General features: G+C 47.1%; 1 protein-coding gene across 6 annotated transcripts in view; it reads left to right on the top strand.

The window, feature by feature from the left end:
* Nucleotides 1-16,322, top strand: part of SMG7 (SMG7 nonsense mediated mRNA decay factor) — a 468,256-nt gene extending 451,934 nt beyond the window's left edge. For all 6 annotated transcript variants that reach the window (XM_069232041.1, XM_069232046.1, XM_069232045.1 and 3 more), the window contains one exon: nt 13,710-16,322. In XM_069232041.1, the coding sequence (XP_069088142.1) occupies nt 13,710-13,823 (114 nt within the window). In that variant the 3' untranslated portion in view covers nt 13,824-16,322. The remainder of the gene's footprint in view (nt 1-13,709) is intronic.
* Nucleotides 16,323-19,528: the final 3,206 nt, after the last annotated feature.

Raw genomic sequence — 19,528 nt, 5'->3', positions numbered from 1 at the left:
TGTCCCAGCCGGGCCTTTCGGTGAACTGGCGGCCGGAAACAATGTTTCCGCCTGCCGGCCCACAGAAATGTTCATTATTTGGCCGGCGGGGTTCCAGGGTCGCTGGCGGTCAGTGTTTTGACCGCCAGCATGAACACGGCTGTTGTTTCCGCTGTGTTCATAATGACCACCTCAATCTGGAAGTATTTACAGCAGTGCTCCCATGTGCTAGTAGGTGGCGCTGTGCCACTCCACATTGGTCTCGTTCCACCTGGAAGTTGCACAGCGGAGCCAAATTTATGCACTGACCTACTTAATAGTTTCCTTTCTTTCCACACCTTTGAATACAGACCTTGAGCTCTGCCCCCTTTTTTCAGTTGATTAATTCCTTCAAAAATATTTGTCAGGTGTTTCCACCAGAGATTACAGGGTTCAAACTATGCCGTCACTGCTGCAAAGAGATGTCGGTGGCAAACCAGCATGTAGTTTGCCTGCGGGGTTTTAGCTTAGGGCACAGCTTCAAGTTCTATGAAGAATGTGCCCTAATGCACCCAATGACAATCATGGAGCGCAAGGCTGTACGCGCAGAACACTGAAATTTGTCATATACTTCACGTAAGTCCAAGTCGAGGGTATGCACTCATTCGAGCTCTCAAGGCTCCTCCTGAGACAGTTCCTCGTCGAGGTAGCCCAGTAAGTTTGAATCTAAATCCAAGAAAAAGAATAGGAGGAGAATAGGAATACCCCCATCGTCCCTCAACTTCATCCTAAGAAGTCAGGAGGACGTCAAGGTGCCAACTGATCTTGCTTCGGATCGCAGAGCAGATCCTTCAACTGGTCCCTTTGCATCCTAAATTTCCAGGGCTATCAGCGACATCACAGCATCTTAAAGCCTTTAAGGAGGCCATGCTATGTATTTTTGGCACTCTCCCAGCTCCCCATTATGTGCCTCCTGGTCCAAATTCTAGTTATGACCAGCATATCCGTCCTTGGCACAGCCTGTGTCCCTCAAACCCACCTCTGGTTTTGCACCAGTGCTGACCACCTTTTTGGTTCTGAGACCTGCACTAGTTACTTCTCTGCAAATGTCTCCAGACACCGCCAGCATCTGAGGTTGAGTCTCTGCTGACTTCAATGTCGGATCTAGAGCCAAATGTGCGTTGACCATGATCACTCCAGCGCACACCAGCTCTATGTGCTCCGATTCATACTAAAACTTCCCTTACATGTTACCTTCCTCAGAAGCTTTATCACCTTTTTGGTTCTGATCAACCTGATAATGATGATGGGGTTGATTAACCTCCACATTATGATGGTGATATTTATATGGACCTGTAGAGTGCCAATAAGTGACACACCTCTCCTTACAGAGGGTTGGTTTTGCCCCTTGGACCTTTAGTGGAGGAAGGTGGGTCATTTGTTGTGATGATTGGGCATTCAGATGAGGTCCTGGACCTTTAGCAGGCAGCCTTCTGTTGAGGTCAAGACAAATGTCCATGTGGGGGCTTGCACCTTGGGCCAGCCTCATCTGAACCTTTGATGTCATTTAATGAAGACGATACTTGACACCCTTATGGCTACTTTGGTGAAAACTTGCTCTAGCCCACTAGTAGACAGGTGACCAGGCACCACAAACCAGCAATGGGAGATCCTGACTGTCTTGCGCAGCATCCAACTCTTGAGAGTTTGATGGTCTTCGCTTCCACCATTTGGAACCATTGGAGCATGGCCATTGAAATCTGCCAGCAATCTCGGCAGCTCAAACCATTCAAGATTACCAGAATGCAGCAAAGTATACCATTAGGGCTATTCTGGGTGCTACTGACTATTTGGGGCCTACAGGGGACACTGGTATGGCACATAAAATGCGATCCAGTGGCTTTTCTGGTGAGGTCTAATCATCTCTAATGGACATGCCTTTTAATGAGTCCCTCCTCTTTGACGAAAAAGTTGATTAAAACAGAGCCACACTGCATTCCTTGGTCCTTTCAATCCCTTCCTAGCGTTTTCCTCAACAGCTCCAACCCTCACAAGGCTACCACAGAGGGCTCACATATAAACACTGCCAGACTCCACCATCACTGCAGTAGTCATCCCAGTCTTTACTTGACTAGAGACTGGAATCAAACAGACATTTTGCAGGTGGCCAAAGACACTGTTCCACCCAGTCCTCTGCACCACGGCTTCAACCTCCAGTCCTTTTTAGTTTGCCTTTAGCATCCCACAGTCACCTTATGGCAGGCAGCATCTGACATTTTCTTTCTCGGTGGTAGACCATTGCATCTGACTGATGGGTCATACAGAGGGATATGCTGTCCATTCCTTTCCAACCCACCTCCACTTCTTCCCACATTAGAGCGGCATTCGAAGAAGCACATGTCCATCTTGCTGGAAGAGGCAAGATGGATCTTATTATCCAAAGGGGCCATAGAGAGGGTGTCAGCCTTGGAAGTAGGGGCAGTTGTTACTCCTGCTATTTCTCGTGTAGAAATAGGTCAGACTTGGTCCTATTTTAAACCTTAGAACTCTGAAAGCCTTCCTCCAGGACAAATTCAGAATACTCGCCCTGACCCAAGTTCTGTTTTCCCTGGACCCAGGCGCCTGGGTGGTTGCCTGGACCAGCAAGACAATTATTTTTATGTGTCCGTTGTGAAATCCCAGTTACCTGCTCCTCAAGCTCAGCCTGGAGCATTTCAAGTTTGCTGTTCTCCTGTTCATCCTGAACAGCACCCTTTGGATTTTCACGAAAGTGATGGTTATCACTCATCTTTGAAAAGTTGGGGATACCAGTTTTCCTCTACCTCAGCGACTGGCTGCTGAAGGCGGGCTTGACCACCTCCTGACGACAGTGAACCTCCTGACATTGTGCGTAGAGGACAAAATTCTGTTTGCAAATGCCTTAGCCCTGTGGTCACTGAGCTGAAGCCACTACCGGACTTGTTCACCGAGTCTTTGCTTTATAGAAGCCGTTCTGGACTCCGTGCTGTTCAGGGCTTTTCCCATGTTAAGAATCCAGGACATTTGGTTTATGACCCCAGTGTTTCAACCGTTGTCCTGGATCTAGGTGAGAGAAGCTGTGAGGCTTCTTGACCTGTTGGTCTTGATGCAGCCTGTTTGTCCACTTCGCCAAGTGGCAGGTGCAGGCTCTGCAGACGGATCTGAAGTTTCAGTGGGTAGTCTGAGGTGACTCCTCATGATATGCGGTGGCATTTGTTAGACTGCAACTTTCCAGGTGCAGACCCCTCTTCCTACCCCACTCAGAAGTTATGGCGGTGACAGATGCATCCCTGCTGGGTGTGCGTGGTCATCTGCGAGAGATTGAGATCAGAGGACTCTGGTCTCCAACAGAAACCTTGCTCCACATGAATCTATCAGAGCTGCAGGCCATGTGTCTGGTATTGAAGGCTTTCCTGCTGTCCTTCAAGGGAAGGCTGGTGCAGGGAATAGGAAGCTGACCTGGTGTGTTGCGAGCGCCTATGGTGTTATCACCTTATACCAGGTCCAGGTACCCCCTACTAGTGAGGAGTAGGCAGTGTCTAGGAAGCCAGTGCTCTCTAGAGGAAGCAGTGGATGAGCAGCCAAAATGTCTAGGAGACATGCAAAGCTTATGCGATACCACTGTAGTCACACAGCACTATCACACATGAAAAAAGCACACAGTGTTACAAAAATAAAGATACTTTATTATGGTAACACAAATGCTAGAATACTGAATAGGCAGTCCACCAATTGGAGGTAAGTAAACCCACTATTATATACACACTAGCAATCAGTAAAGAGCATACAAAGCATTAAGCATTGGCAAAAGTATAGGTAAACAGTGAGGCCCTAGGGGAGGTCCAAACCATATTCTAAAAAAAGTAGAATGTAAAAAGAAAGTGGAATCAGAGGTGAGTACCAGAGTGACCAGGAGAGCCGAGGTAAGTACCTGGTTTTCCCAAAACCAACAGGAGGACTTTGGAAAATGATTATGCAAGACCCAACCAAGACTGGAAGAACCCAAAGGTGGATCTTGACAGAAGAGGACCTGCAAAAGAGGGGGAAGAAGTCCAGTTTGTGATTGAGTGTCCGGTTGTGGCAGGTGACCCTCAGCAGCTGGGGAAGTCACAAGAAGAGGAGGCAGCCCCCACAGTTAACCACTGGCAGCAGGCAGAGCAGTCGGAGTGAGGCCCACTCAGTACACCTGAAGAGGAGTCCCTTGTCGCTAGAACAGTAGGCAGGATACTGTGCTTTGCAGGAAGGACTGCTGGGAGACAGGGCTACATGGTACCTGAAGAGGAGCAAACAAGCCTTGGTAGCTGCAAGAGCTGCAGTGCACAGGGGTACTGTCCTGCAAGGAGAGACAAGGACTTACCGTCTCCCATGTTGGACAGCTGATACAGAGGACCAAGGGGACCACTCCAGACCACTACTTGTGATGCAAGATCCACTCAGTTCTGGAGGAGAGCAGGATGGGGGGGACTGACTCATTCACTCCAAGGGAGATTCCTTCTTACTTCTTGTGCAGGCTGAAGACTTGCCGCCTTCAGAGGATGCACAGCTGGGGAAATGTTGCAGTTGCTGGAAGGAGCCGACTAAACAATGTTGCAGAGTGGAGTCGTCACTGTAGTTTCCGATTGTCGGTTCCTGGAGGGGTCCAGTTGCAGTCCCAGTGGCCAGAAGATTAAGTAAACGATGCTGAGGAGTCTTGCTGGAATCTTGTAGGTTGAATCTGAGGACCCACCCAAGGGAGACCCTAAATCGCCCAAGAAGGGGGATTGGTCACCTAGCAGGTTGACCAGTGATCGGGAGGGGGATGTGGCATCACCACCTGACCTGGCCACTAGGATGCTCCCAGGGGCCTCTGCCCACTTTGGATTCAAGATGGCAGAATCAAGTGGCCACCTGGAGGAGCTCTGGGCACCACCCCTGGGGTGGTGATGGACAGGGGAGTGGTCACTTCTCTTTCCTTTGTCCAATTCTCGCGCCAGAGCAGGGACTGTGGTTCCCTGGACTGGTGCAAACCAGTTTATGCAAGGAGGGCACCAAATGTACCCTTAGAAGCATACCTGTGACTTGGGGAGGCTATCCCTCCCACGCCAATTAACACCTATTTCCAAGGAAAACCTCCCTCTCCAACACGAAATCCTTTGATCTACCTTCCTCTGCCTTAGCTGGTCAAGCAGCAGGAGAGCAGAAACCTGTCTGAGGGGTGGCAACAGTGCGGGCTGCCCGGAAAACCCCGGAAGACTGGTAGGGGCAATGCTGGGGGTCCTTTAAGGAACCCCCAGAGTGCGTGAAATCATACAACTAATACTGGCAACAGTATTGGGGTATGATTCCAACATGTTTGATTCCAAACATGCACTGGTTCGGAGTTATCATTATGTAACTGGACACAGGTATTGACCTGTGTCCAGTACATGGGTAAGATGGCTTCCCCGCACTTACAAAGTCCAGAGCAATGGAGATGGAGTTCGTAGGGGCACCTCTGCTCATGCAGCAGTGCCCTCACACACAGGTACCTGCATCCTGCCCTCTGGGTTAGGAGGGCTTACCATAGTGGTGAGGTGAAAGGGTGCATGCACCCTTTCACGCAGGCTGCAATGGCATTCCTGCAGACACATTTTGCATGGGCTCCCATGGTTGGCACAATACATGCTGCAGCCCATGGGGAACTCCTGGTGCCTCAATGCCCTGGTAATTTAAGTATCATATACTAGGGACTTGTGTGGGGGCACCAGTATGCCAATTGTGGGGTGTGCAACGTCCTAATCAACCGTATTTAGAGGGAGAGAGCACAATAACAGGCAAAAAGCAGGGGTAACCATGCCAAAAAGAGGGTACTTTCCTACACAGGGTCTCACAAACAACAGTACCACGATGTGGTACTGCAGCAAGCAGGGGTGGACTGGGTTCCTTGGTCCTATTCAAGAAATGTTGTGCCTCTGGAGTTGACTGGAGCATTAGTACATTTGCCTGATAATGAACCACTTGGTGGGATCTTTATCTGCCAGGGCGAATGAGCATAACCAGCAACACATGGTGGGTCACAAATGACAATTGTATATCAAGGTGGCACAGGGATCTTCCATCAGAGCGGTGAGCCCTGGCTAGATTCTTTTTCACTACAGTTGAGAATGTACAGTGTCAAAACATCTGTGCGTTGGAGTTCCCAATAACTCTGTCTCTACGAGAAGCATTCAGGCTAGAATGGAGTATGGAAAGCCTTAATACTAAGTTAGATGGAGAGAAAAAAAAAATCCATGTTTTCAGCAATTTTGTGAACGTTGCAAGAGTCTGCTTCTGAGATATGGGTAGGTAGGGTATTTCACAATTAAGCAGCAGCCACTGAGATGGCCCGACCTCCCTATCGGGTCTTGCGGAATATGGGAACCAGCACCTGCTTGCGAAAGGAGGATCTGAGAAGTCTACTTTTGGAGTACCAATGAAAACGGGAGTTTAGTTCACAAGAACCTTTCTGGTGCAAACCTTAAAAAAAAAAAAAATAATAATAATAATAATGCAGAGAACCTTTAAAAACAATCCTTTTTTTTTAACCGGAAGTCATTGGAGGGAGCGAATCCCTTCTCTGACCGAAAAATGCCTATGGATGTTAAAATAAGTTGGGCAGCCGCATTCTGGACTACTTGAAGTTGGTTAACACAGGAAGCATTGATATTGAGGTATAGAGAGTTGAAGCAATCCAATTGTGGGCTGATAAGTGCGATAATGACTGACTGGCGAAAATCCTCTGGAATATAAGGAAAACTGTTTCTCAGATTTCTACTAATGAGAAAACATGTGCGGATAGTACGTCTGACCTTAGTATCAAAGCTCAAGATATTGTTATAAAAAACACCCAGGTTCTTGGCTGATTTGACAGGGGTGAGAAAAGGTCTGCAATCTTTTGGTCACCAGATGTTAGACCAAGCAGATTCCTGAGTGCCAAAGACCAATACCTCTGTTTTGTCAGCATTAGGTTTATGGGTGTTGTCTTTCATCCACTTACTAATGCTAGACATGCAGTGATTGAACTTCTCAGCTACAGAAGTCAGGTTGTTGGAAATAGACACGATGATCTTAGTGTCATCTGCGTACGAAAGTACTTGGGCCCTGAATTAATGCACCAATTCAGTCAATGGAGCAAAATACATATTAAAGAGTCTGACTCTGGGACGAGCCCGGAGGGATTCCACAAGAAAGAGAAAGTTTTCCACCTTGAAACCTCCACAGCAAATTATTTGTACTCTGTTGGTAGGAAAATAGCGAAGGAGCTTAAGAGCAGACCCGCCGCCCCCAATTTGCTGCAGCCGTCGAATCATCCATGCCATCAAGATGGTATTGAATGCTTCCGACAAATCAAGCATCACCTGAATGCGCGCCCCAACAATTGTCCTCGTAACAAATAGCGGATTTTGATGTGTCTGCTGATTACATTATTCTGATAGACTGCTAGCCGCAGAATCCTCAGCCTTTGAATATTCTGTAGGTGTCCGACTAAATCTGGAAGGTTTTCAGCAGTACCTCTGCGTGCCAGTAGGTAGCAACATGCGGCTCTGCACTGATGTCCTTCTACTCCAAAAATGACATGCGGATGCCTATATAGGCACCACTCTTACACGCTGACATCAGTTCCTTTCTCCACACCACCAGATGCAGATCTGGAACTACCGAGATTCTGACTAACTTTCCGAACCGAAACACGGAGCGAAAAGGAATACGTCCGAACCCGACAGCGGAAAAAAACAATCTAAGATGGAGTCGACGCCCATGCGCAATGGAGCCGAAGAGGGAGGAGTCCTTCGGTCCCGTGACCAAAAAAGACTTCTTCGAAGAAAAACAACTTGTAATACTCCGAGCCCAGGCAGCGGACTGTGCTAAACATGTGAATCTGCAGCGACTAATGCCACAAACAGATGTACACTGGGTAAGTGACATTTTCATTACAGTGTGCAATGGACATGTCACCTACAATAACAGCAGGTTTTAGGCCTTGTAAGGACTGTCACAAATAACAGTCCGTGACAGATCCTTGTCACATTTGCTTGGAGTCAAGCCATGGAACTCAACACCTGCAGTGACTGCACGTTGATGCACTTCAAAGCCATAAGAGAACATGAGGTGAAATTCCACACCGGCAAACACTGGAAGACTCCGCAATAAGACTAGTTGAAGTCAAAAGTTGGGTCCAGTTTAAGTCCCAGAACTTGCAGGAGTCATTGCAGAGATCGGTGTCACTCTCATTCAAAGTCTTCAGGTATGTAGAAGATAAAAATCTAACCTGAACTCTGCCCTTTCCCACGACTTAAGCTGTCCTTAGTAAGGCGCAGGGGAGACAGCCTACATCTTGCTCTCACCCCGAAGCCATTCGACTTGTGAGATGATCCCTCAACTTGTTCAGCACAGCCCGCCTTTTTAGGGCTGTCAACTACTCCTAAGCAGATCTGAGATATACACAAAGCTATGCTCTGACTCCCAGGATCCTTGTCTACTCCTTCTGGCAAGCCTGCTGGCCCCATGAAGTCATGTGTGCCACCTGGACCTTCTTAGTCACCTACGGGCCTGCCTTCATTCTCGACTCAAGCGCCACAGTCCACACTGGTTCCCTGTACTTCAAAGTCATGCCGACTCCATCAATTCCTGAATGTAAGGCCTCAGTTGTTCTCTTCGATGCCAAGTCTGCGGCAGTTTGAATGAGGACGCGCTCAGCCACTGTAGTGGCCCTGCTTCTTTTGCTAGATCTTTCTCCAGCAAGACAATTGTGCACCATGCAGTTGCTGATCTGCGCAGGTTCTGACAGTAGACAGTGAATCCATAGCGGGTTAAGAGACTGGCCAACCTTATCACGAGGGGAATTAGTATGACAACCTGCAGGAAGCCAGTGGCCTTGATAACTCCCCTTAGTCAGACCTCCTCTCACCCCTCTCGTCCTATCAGGTAATGGTTTAGGGCGGCTTGACTTACAGATACTATGTTCGGGCATGGGCCAAACCTTGCTCTGGCCCCCCAGTCAACTGCTGAATTACACAATGCCCCAACTGCCCTGACGACATTTTTATTTTTTATTTATTTTTTATTTATTTTTAATCTCAGAACGCCTCTCCTGAAAGCTTGTTGGTGCAGGCGTCTTCAAGTACGACTAATAACACCAGTGCGTTTGCTACTATTTCCCGCCACCTCTACCCCCACCACCACCACCACCACCACCACCCTCCCACCCCCCATGAGGATTCAAAACAGGTTGAAATATTCTGAAAATGAGTCTCCTTCGATTTACTAAATGCCTGCTGGGGTTCTATTCCCATGTACTTTGGGATTCAGTGGCTTAAATCTGCCCATGGGTCCCTTAAAATCGTTAGTCCTAACGAAGGCCTTTCAGGATTGTCATGGCACAGCTAAATTAACAATTTGTGGCTTGGACTCCACAGACTCCATTGGGTGGGCTTTTGGCACCTGGTTGCCATTTGCAACTACACTTGGTTGTGGACCACTAGTTTTTTAGTCATCCCTCTTGAACGTGCGATTTGACTAGACTTGCATGATTGGGGATAAGGCAGACTACACCAAGACATGTTCCCTGGGCTTGTCTGACCCACCTCGTCCACAGCTTCAGCCCAAACACTCCTTTCACAACAATGGCAGAGACACCCCACACCGCCTGTCAATCCAACGCTCACAGGGCGCCCAGCAGTTTCTCGATCAGGGCTGTGGTGCCCACCAGCCTGCATTCAATGGGAACCTAGTCCACTCTGCAGCCCCACCTTCTAACCTGCTTGGCAGACCATTACATCAGACACATGTTCCTGCAAATTGTTCGGAAGGAGTATGCTCTACCCTTGTTGTCCACGCTGCTGCACCTTCCACTGTCCCCTGACTGACAACTGAGGACCATCTCTCTGGTTTACGGCACAAAGTGCAAGCTCTTTTAGGGGAAAAAAGCTACCAAGGTGTTTCCTGTGTCAGAAGTAGGAAGTGAATGTTATTCCCTCTACTTTCTGGTATGCTGAAAGAACTGAGACATTTGTACTGTTTAACACCTGTGTCCTCAACACCTTCCTCCAGACGGAAAAATTAAAACTTCTCACACTGGCCCAGGTCTTGTCTGCAGTCCAACATGGAGAATGGATGGTGGGAAAGGACCTGCAGGGCTCCTGGTTCCATATACTCATCCTGCAGGACCATAGGTGCTACTTGCAGTTTGAAGTGGAACAGGAAAATTCTCAGTTCACTGTGCTCCCAGCTGGGCTCACCAGTACCCCTTGGGTTTTAGTGATAGTATTTGTGATCCACACCTTCAGAGGTTAGGGGTGCCAGCCCCCCCCTACCTTAACATCTGGCTGTTAAAGGCAGGCTCCCCCCAGGCATTCGTCAACCACCTACAGAACTACAGCAAACGTCCTGTCATTTTTGGGGTTCACTATCAACGTGCCAAAGTCACACCTGGTTATTCCTCAGAAGCTCCCCTTCACTGGAACCATTCTGGACAGTCTTCGGTTTTACGCTTTTACTCCAAGGAAGAGAACCCAAGGCATTTGGGGCTGCGATCCCAACGTTTTAGCCTCTCGCCTGGATTTCAGTGTTGTAGAATCTGTGGCTGCTGGGAGCGTTGAATCCTGTTGGTCGTGCACAAAAGGTTGCAATTGCTGGCTCTGCCGTGCTATCTGAAGTCTCAGTGGGCCCAACATCATGGAGATCTCTCCAACCACATTCAGATTTTAGTGGGGACTGCAAATGATCTGTACTGGAGGTTACTGGACCCCGACTGGGTCAGCGGCAGGCCCCTCTCTGTTCCCCACCCAGAGTGGACAGTGGTGACCAATGCATCGCCTCTAAGTTGGCCATATGAGAGAGATGGAAATCAGAGGCCCCTGGTCTCCAGTGGAGCCCTGGCTTTATATCAGTCTGCTGGAGCTGAAAGCCATCTAGATTGGGCACGGAGAGTATGGCATCCAGAACTCCTTGGCTTCAGCATCTGTCCTCCGATCTGGCTGGCCTTCTGGGGTGACCTCCTGTCGCCACAACAGGGCAGGATTCTGCTCCTCGTCTTCGCCTGTCTTCATCTTCATGCTTGGAGATTGAGTGGTGACAGCTGAACACCTTCGACTTTCCTCCAGAGGTGGTTGATGTCATCTTGGCAGACAGATATCCTTCTACAAACTGTATACAGCTCTCATTAGGACAAATTTGTGGCTTAGCTGGGTACTCGGCACGGAGACTACTCCTGCAATGCAGGTATTCTGCTATCCTTGTTTTCAAAGGGAATTCTCTGGGCTAAGCCGCTTGCAAGGTCCTGTTGGAGGCAAAGTTCTAAAATACAAAGCTTGGAATCCTTTAGTAAAGGATTACTCTCCTGACCCAGTCCACACAGTACTTCTAGCTCAGTACTCCCACTGACATGCAAAGAGCACCCTTAAGATGATCAATTTCCTTAGCCCAAATCCTTACAGAGGTTAATAGATCTTTGACCAGATTCAGCACATCTGAGGTTGAGGCATTCTCCCTCCAGGTTTCCAGTACCAGTCGATCAGTGTTGGTTCTACCAAAATGTTCTGCTTCAGTATCAGGTGAGCCCTAATCACTCTGTACTACACCGAAGCTGCTTAAGGCTTACTGTAGGAATTAGAGAACAAGGCTTGGGCATCTAAGCTTAATTCCTCACTCGAACCAGAGCCTGTTTTGTTGAAGTGGTTCTTTTATGAATGACGATCTAACGAAAACTAAAAAGCATGAGAGGAAAAATAAGAAGCAGGCAGAAACCAGGCTTGATACTTGTAACGAAGAAAACTGCACCTGATTCTCTGTGTTGTCATAGAGATCAGAGCATAAGGGCAGATCCCTTGTGTGAACAAGTCAATGCAACATCTCTCCTCTGGTGAATTCAACACTAGAAACTTTTGTTCTCAGTTGTCCCCTCACTTACGTTGTTGTTTCGTTTCGCCGTCCTTCCAACTTCTGTCAGACACATGGTTTTTCTGACCAGTAAATCTGTTCCTAATCCTATTGTTTATGGGGACACTGTACATAATTGTCTTACATTATTTTAACCTCCAGATAAACTTTTAGTAACTAGGAATACGCCTGCTTCTGCAGTGCCTTCTGCAAGAGCATGTATTTGAGCTGAATATTCTGTTGCCTGTCAAAGCCTGTCATCTTGAGTCAGTCAACTCTGTATAAAAAGATCTGTCTCGAGAACAGTGATAGTTTCTGCCAGTGATCCTTATTTTCTAACCTTCTGAAAGGTAGCATTTTCCTCTTCAACTTACTCTTTCCACCACTACAGTGATTACTCGATGATCAGTTGCTCCCAACATCCTTGCAGAGCTCATTGTGGTGACCATCAGACTTGTGACCTATAGGATGTAGATCTACCTTTCAAGTGTCTGTAGCAAACAGGCATTTTTGGGGTGAAACTGCATTCTTCATCTCTTCTGGGGAAAGTATGCTAACATTGAAAACACTGCTGTAATGTTCCATTAGAATGATAAGCTGGACCGTGTAAATTTCCCATCTGTGTCCCATATTCAGGGCAAGATAAATGTGGAGGCAAACTTTCTAAACAAACTGCACCATGACATGCTCCAACAGAGTCTAAAATAAATCGAATGCCCTAAACGTTGCTCTCAGGGTCTGGAGAAATTTATTTTCCGCCTGGGAATTTGTGAAAAGTGATTGAGAGATGCAGTCCTTCAGAACTGGTGAGGGATATTACTTTATACTTTCTCATTTTCCCTGCTTCATTTAACTCTTTTGCCAAATATGATTATCAATGTCTTCTCTTGGCATTGAAGTTTCTTTTACTTATCCTGGTCTCAAATGTGCTGATTCAGCTAGGTGGTTCTAGGTAGTTGGTTCATATAGGAGATTCTTCATCTCTTCCATACCACTGTTGAACTTGAGAGCCTGTCTCCTGAACATTTTAGCTTGTCTAAAGAAATTCTAGTTTGTGTGTACGGCTAGAAAGAACACAATACAAAAGCAAAGGCTGGGTTTTATTTAACTGGGGCATGCAGAGGAATTTGAATCTACTCAAAGCTACTTTGGAAGGTATTTTAGCATTCACATCCCTTTTAGCCTCTACTAGGTCATAGAGGGAAATAGATTGCCATTTCAGCATGTTTGGAAAACATGGTGTCTTTAATGATCCTTTGATGTTGCCCTCTATTATGACTCCTTTATGAAATTCCTTCAAAGTAGACCCAAGGCGAATGTCACAAGAAAGCAGCCACTGCTCCCCTTTTGAGAAATGCTACAACTTCTAGGATTTGCAGAGAGAACACATGGAGATCGGCTCTTAACCTTACATTTGTTTTGGTCCTGCCCCCCCCCCCCCCAGCACACTGAAGAATAAAACAGACTTTTTTGTCAAATATATTTTACAGGGTTTGATTTCGATTTCTTTTGCCTTCAGTCAAAACAGTTTAGATATTGCATCCTACTGATATGTTTACTTTGTGATTTTGTTTTTTTATCGCAATGTGTTTCGGGGGCCCTGCACAAGGGAGAAATAAATCTATAGTATGTAAATCAAAGCAAAATGGTCATGACCAATATCTAGGATTAGAAGTATCCTTTCTTCACTTATTTTTGTGTTTTGCAGAGGCATTTGAACAGTGAGTATATATTGAAATGTTAAAGTGTTCGATGTTGGTGGTTCATGTGGGGCTGATACCTAAGCTGAAGTAATATATTGATGACGGATGTAAAAATGTATAACACTAATCACTGGCTTCTTCCAATTTATCTTTCAGTCTATTTGGTCCAGCTCCATGATGCACCCTGGCCCTTCAGCTCTGGAGCAGCTGCTCATGCAGCAGAAGGAGAAACAACAGCGAGGGCACGGTGCCCTGAACCCACCACATTGAGAGACCCACCCGAGGTACAACCCTCGCTGATGAAGGCTCCATATACCATGGCATGCTGGGTTTGCAGGACTGGCTCTCGCAGTCCTCATTCTCCGGGGTGGCAGCCCTCAGTTCTCTCTCCGTTACGCACAGAGGGCATAAGCGCTCCACCGACCTGCTGAGCGCACGAAAACAAAATCCATCTCCCCGCAGTGCAGCGGTGAACGATGGCAACGGCAAAGAAACCGAACGGACATCGGGACTCTCCCGACACCCTTCCTAAACCTCAAATGCCTGTCAGGGCCCATCATTCAGAGGGAGAAAAAAACTGGTGTACACATGACTCAGCTATCCCATCCACCACCTCCTCTCACATCCGCTGTGCATGCCTACTACCCCTAACCACATGGGAAACCTAGGATGGAAAGGGCAGATGGAAGACACGGATGGGAATTCAGTCCATGAGGCTAAGGAGAACAGTAGGGAAGCGGGTGGGGTGATTCATGAAAGCGTTGCTGATTGAAAAATGTCTTCACCATCTTTATTACATGCCAGGGTCAATAGTGTCCCCTGCAGCATAAAGATTGCTTCAACTACCTGCGTTTGCAGACATACCTGTAGCTCAAATAAGTTCATCCGTGCTAAGTCTGAACACAAGGCACAGTTCTCCTTTGACATGGCATAGAGAAAACCAGAAGAGGGATGCCAGGCACAGAGCACACCTGCCTGCATGTCCTTAATAATAAACTTTCCTAGGAGAACCACAAAATGTGGACTTCCTATACATGGGGGACAGCATTTAACCTGGGTCAATGGCTCTGTATATGCCAGTGTCTCCTGCAGGGAACTACAAAGGGGAAGGAGGCTCGGGGTGGGTTTTAAACTTGTGTACATTTTACTGTAGTGTAGGAAGATACCTAGTCGTCAACTCACTGGGTCACTGGCTGGTTTTAATAGATAGATTGCAGCTCACATGTTGGGAGGGGACTGAGAAGGTTTTTTTTTTTGTTTTTGTTTTTTTGTTTTTTTAAACACCCCTCCTTAATTCAAGACCCCTGTGGTGTTACCCATATTTCTCCAAGGATGGTAAGTGGTAATGCTTTCGGACAATTTAGTAGGTGCTTTACCCTTGAGTGAAATTGTAGGGTTGATAGGGAGCTTGGACACTCAGTAGGGCAGGGGGGGTTACTGTGGGTGGCATAGAGCAGTGTGGCTCAGTGTGGCGCAACATCTCTTAAACACACCCCTCCTAACAGTTGGTTTTCCAGTCGGCAGCTCAACTTTGATATTCCTTGCTACAGTGCTGTATAGCCCAGAGGGTTCCAGTTCGCACTGTGTGTGTGTGATACAGCCCATCCAGCCTCAACTGAAGGTGTAGCACTATGCTTCCATAATCTGACTTTAAAAAGGGAGGCTATGAAGAAGGGAGAACTGTTTTAAGGGTTTATTTGCTCTTACAGTGAGTATGATCACCGTGGAATAAAATGATAAGTATCCGTCGCTGATTATATTTAAAAAAAAAAAAAAAGGAGAGAAACATTTAAATGTCTGAGTGATCGTGATATGAGCAGCGAAGGTGACTAATTTTGGAGGAATGTGGGGCAGAGGCTTATTACAGACTGTAGCCATAAAATGGTTGAAGAAAAGTGAAGCTGAAATACTTTACAACATGAACACCTGTATAAAATATCCAGAATGGCCATAATGTAACATTTTTCTTTGGGTATTCGCATCCAATACTGCCATTATGCAGTATCTCAGCAGACATTACAGAACAGCAAGGTCACTGTAGGTAATGTTCTCGCAGTAATGAAAGTAGTTTGTCTTACAGTGGCATGACCTTCTGCTGTAAGATAATTTCTACGTGTAAAAGTCTTCTGATGGCCACAATTTACAGATGATACCAGTCTGTTGTAAATTAGCCGACACAAGCTGTTGACTTCTCTACAGAGAACCACTCTGCACCTGCCTGAACCCCGAACGTGTGAGAGTATGGGCATGCAGACCTCTCCAGGTCTCATTTGCATGCCTCTTGCCTGTGCTGTTACAGCTCTTCCTGGCACTCCAGAGGTCTATTTATATTTACATATCTGAAGTGTGGTGCTCCTTTAATGTCTCTCTTGAACACACTTGCAGTGGTGGGGTTGGAATTGAACAGTCTTTTTGTGCTACCAAGGCAGGAGGGGCCGAAATCTGCACTGAACACCCAGAGCAGCAGCACCAGTGAAACATTCCTTTGTTCTAATTTTGTAATAGTCCACCATGCCCAAACTCTCTAACCCAGCAGGGCAAAGAACCCAGCCGCACCAACCCTTCCACCAAACTACTGCTGCAAAAGAGTCTATGGTGGACAATGGGGCTCCTCCATCCTACCCACTCATGCTCAAGTGCTGGACAGGGGGCAGAGGCCGAACCTCAGTTGTAACTGGTTTGTGTTGTAAGCTTATTTGTGTTTGTCTGTGCAAAGACCTGCAGCTGCTGAAACCAGCTTTGCCTTTAATTAAACCTTGTTCTCTCCAACTGTGTATGTGTTATTTTCTGATTGGGTTGGAGGGTGGGAAACAAAAAGAAAAAAAGCTAATGAATGTGATGACCAACGTGTGCCCTAGTTTGCAGGTTTTGGGAGTAACCTGGATCTCTTGTCAGTAGTCTGAACTAGAACCCTACGTTATATTTTTGTGTAGGAAAAACACTGGAATATTTATACACTTGTTTATTGAGAATCAGCTATGTTATGACACTTTTACTGTCACTGAAATATTAAATTTCACAGTTCTTAGTATAAAACGACCTGAAATTTACAGAGGCAAATGATTTGATGAGGTTAACAGAAATTATCACTCACTATTTCTAAACATTCCAAGCTGGGTACAACATGATTAATTCTTTCCCTGAATTCCATATGCATGCAAAAATTGGCAGTGAGCAAGTGACTAGAAACCCGTATTATAAGTGCACACTGATTTGTCACCTCAAATAGGTGCCTCCGTATTCTCGATCATAGCAACACTGGTGGCACTAAAATAGTTTTCCCTTTACTCTCCTTTATGTATTGGCGCAAGAACGTTTTTTTTTTTTTTTTTTTTTTTTTTTTTTTTTTTTATAAGAGGCTCTGCATAGTGGCTAGGGCAAGAAACTGCTTGTTTTAGCTGCAGATGCAGAGAGTGGTCCCACCTACACAGGTTTTTGCACCTGGGGCGTGTATAGTTCGAAGTGCACACAGAGGTGGCAGTAGGCACCATGGCCATACTTGTATATGCACTCTCATCGCATTGTCACTATTTTCTGATAGACTTCTAACTGCAGATATCTGATAGAGACTTCTGGCCGGAAATTCCTTACCTTTGAATTTCCCCAGGCATCAGACTGGATCCGGAAGATTTCTTGTGAGCTGTACCCCAGCCCACTCCAGTAGGTGGCGGCGTCATCCGTGCCATGAGTGATGTGTCGTACATCTAAATAGACGCCACCTTGGAATGCTGACTTGAGGTCTTTTCTTTCCGTGCCAGTCAGCACAGATCCAGGAAAAGAGCTTACCCCCTTTGTCAGTTTTTGACAGCCCTTTTGCAACTTTTTGTCAACTTGTTTTGAGGTTATCCTCCTAGTGTGTTGAGATCTCATCAAAGAAGACAGGTTTTAAACACTGTGGTGCCTGCACCATGCTAGGTCGGTGACAGACCCACACCGAATGTGTCTGCGGTTCGACCACGACTCCCCGTTGTGCTCAGACTGCTGGGCCATGGTATCGAAGGCTTTAAGAAATCTGTCCATAAAGCTGCAAGTGGCCCGGCACACAATTTCATGTCATGCAAATGCACAGAAGTCTGGGTCCCGGTCGAGAGGAAGGTAACAAGAACGTTCCAGGAGTCCGAAGTCCTCTTCATCCCATCTGAAATCATGGGACGTTCAGGTAAGAGGCACATGAAACACAAGAAGTCGAAGTTAACTCTACCCAACACCCCACCCCCCCCCAACACCCAACCTTTCCGGGAGCCAGAGTGACCCCCTGCTCAAAGTAAAGAGTTTCACAAGACTATGCACTTCATATTTGAGTGTGCTGACCCCTCTGGAGTGCCTTTAGGCCCTGTGGGGGTCAGAGGGGGCTCCATCTGGTTAAGCACCTGCAGCTTCAGCTTCGATGAGTCCCCATGGATCCAGCTGTGGATCCGAACAGGTGTTGGTCGTACCACTGCAATCTTTCCCAGTGCCGATGCTCCCAGTACTGCAATCCCCAAATCCGACACTTGAAGCAACGTTAACCGACACTGATTGCAGGGCAGACATGACCCTTATGTCCTAGATTGGTGCCTCAACCTTATTCTGGACGGCTAGGCCTCGTGGAAGAATGGGGAGGGGTCACTGGGCCCTTTAGAATACCAGTCTGAAGAAAAGAATATGGACCTGTGTGAGGAACTAGGTTATGCCAGCTGACTGGCCACGTCTCCAGATACTGGCTTGCTTTCTCTCCCTACCGTGGGTACGGAGGATGGAGCTACCTATACTATGATGATGAAAATGGCGACTGATGTCCTGGACTTTGAGTTGTCCCTAGTGACTTTTAAGACCAACATCTTGACAGAGGTGTTGCACCGGGAGCTTCCTCCTTTGAATCTCTGCTCTCCCTCAATAAAGCCCTCACCGATGTTATTCTGGGTACCTGGTCCAAACCCAGTGCAGGGGCTTGTGAACTGGGCGATAGTCCGCCGCACTGGACGATTGTCCACTGCCATCACCCTGCACCTGGGGACCCAAACATCCTCACCCAACACCCTACCTTGGAGAGCTTGGTGGTCTGAGCTTCTATTTAACATGGTGCATTCCCTGCCCCTCCACTGGACTCAGTATCAAAGAGGCTAGATAGCATGGGTAAGAAAAGATTTTCTTCTGCTACCCTTGCATTGCAGTCAGTAAACACTGCATGCTTATTGGGCTGATACTCGTTGCGCAAGTGCTGCCACAGGTCCCAGAGGAGGGGCCATTCTCCCCCAAGCAGTCAAGGACTGGAGAGACGCAGCAAAGTTGACTATACGCTGTGGTTTGGGCACAACTGGCTCATTGCGCTTAGCAGTTTCAACGATGGTGGCACTCAGATGCCTTGCCTGGCTGAGAACATCTGGCTTTCCAGGGGATGTCCAGGCTTCCCTTATAGACATGCCCTTTGGTACCCATCTCTTCAGAGATTCAGCGCTGGAGTGTTTTAAGGACTCATGGGCTATAGCCAAGTCCTTGGGCATCTCAGCTGCCCCGTGCTATCCCAGTCTGCCTTTCGCTCCTTTCGTGGCACAGAAGGGGTGTTCAACTGCCCCAGGCTTATCCCAGCTACCGGCCAGTGCAAGCTTCCAGCCTCTGCTTGGACGTGGATCCTGCTGACCCTGTAGGGCAGGTAGTGTAGGAAGCTGGCTATCTATGTAGTGTTCCCAATGTAAGGGGACATGATGCAGATAGTCCACGGCGACCCTTATTGGCTGACAGGGGTCAAAGTAATAACTCTTAAAGCTCTTTTTTGGTAGTGTGTTCGAGCAGTTAGGCTTATTGGAGGACAGTCAATAAAGAAATCCAACACCAATTAATAAAAACACTGATTTTATATGAATTTAGATTCCAAGTTCATCAGAATCAGGTAAGTATTTTTCGAGATATGAATTTTGTTTGTTTCAAAAGTTGACAGTGCAATTTCCAATTGGTAATGATATCCTAGGGGGACAAGATATGTACTGCATTCAGGG

The sequence above is a fragment of the Pleurodeles waltl genome, chromosome 4_2, assembly GCF_031143425.1.
Source record: "Pleurodeles waltl isolate 20211129_DDA chromosome 4_2, aPleWal1.hap1.20221129, whole genome shotgun sequence".
Taxonomy (NCBI): domain Eukaryota; kingdom Metazoa; phylum Chordata; class Amphibia; order Caudata; family Salamandridae; genus Pleurodeles; species Pleurodeles waltl.
The sequence above is the reverse complement of the archived record's forward strand: the minus strand, read 5'-3'. Positions and strand labels throughout refer to the sequence as shown.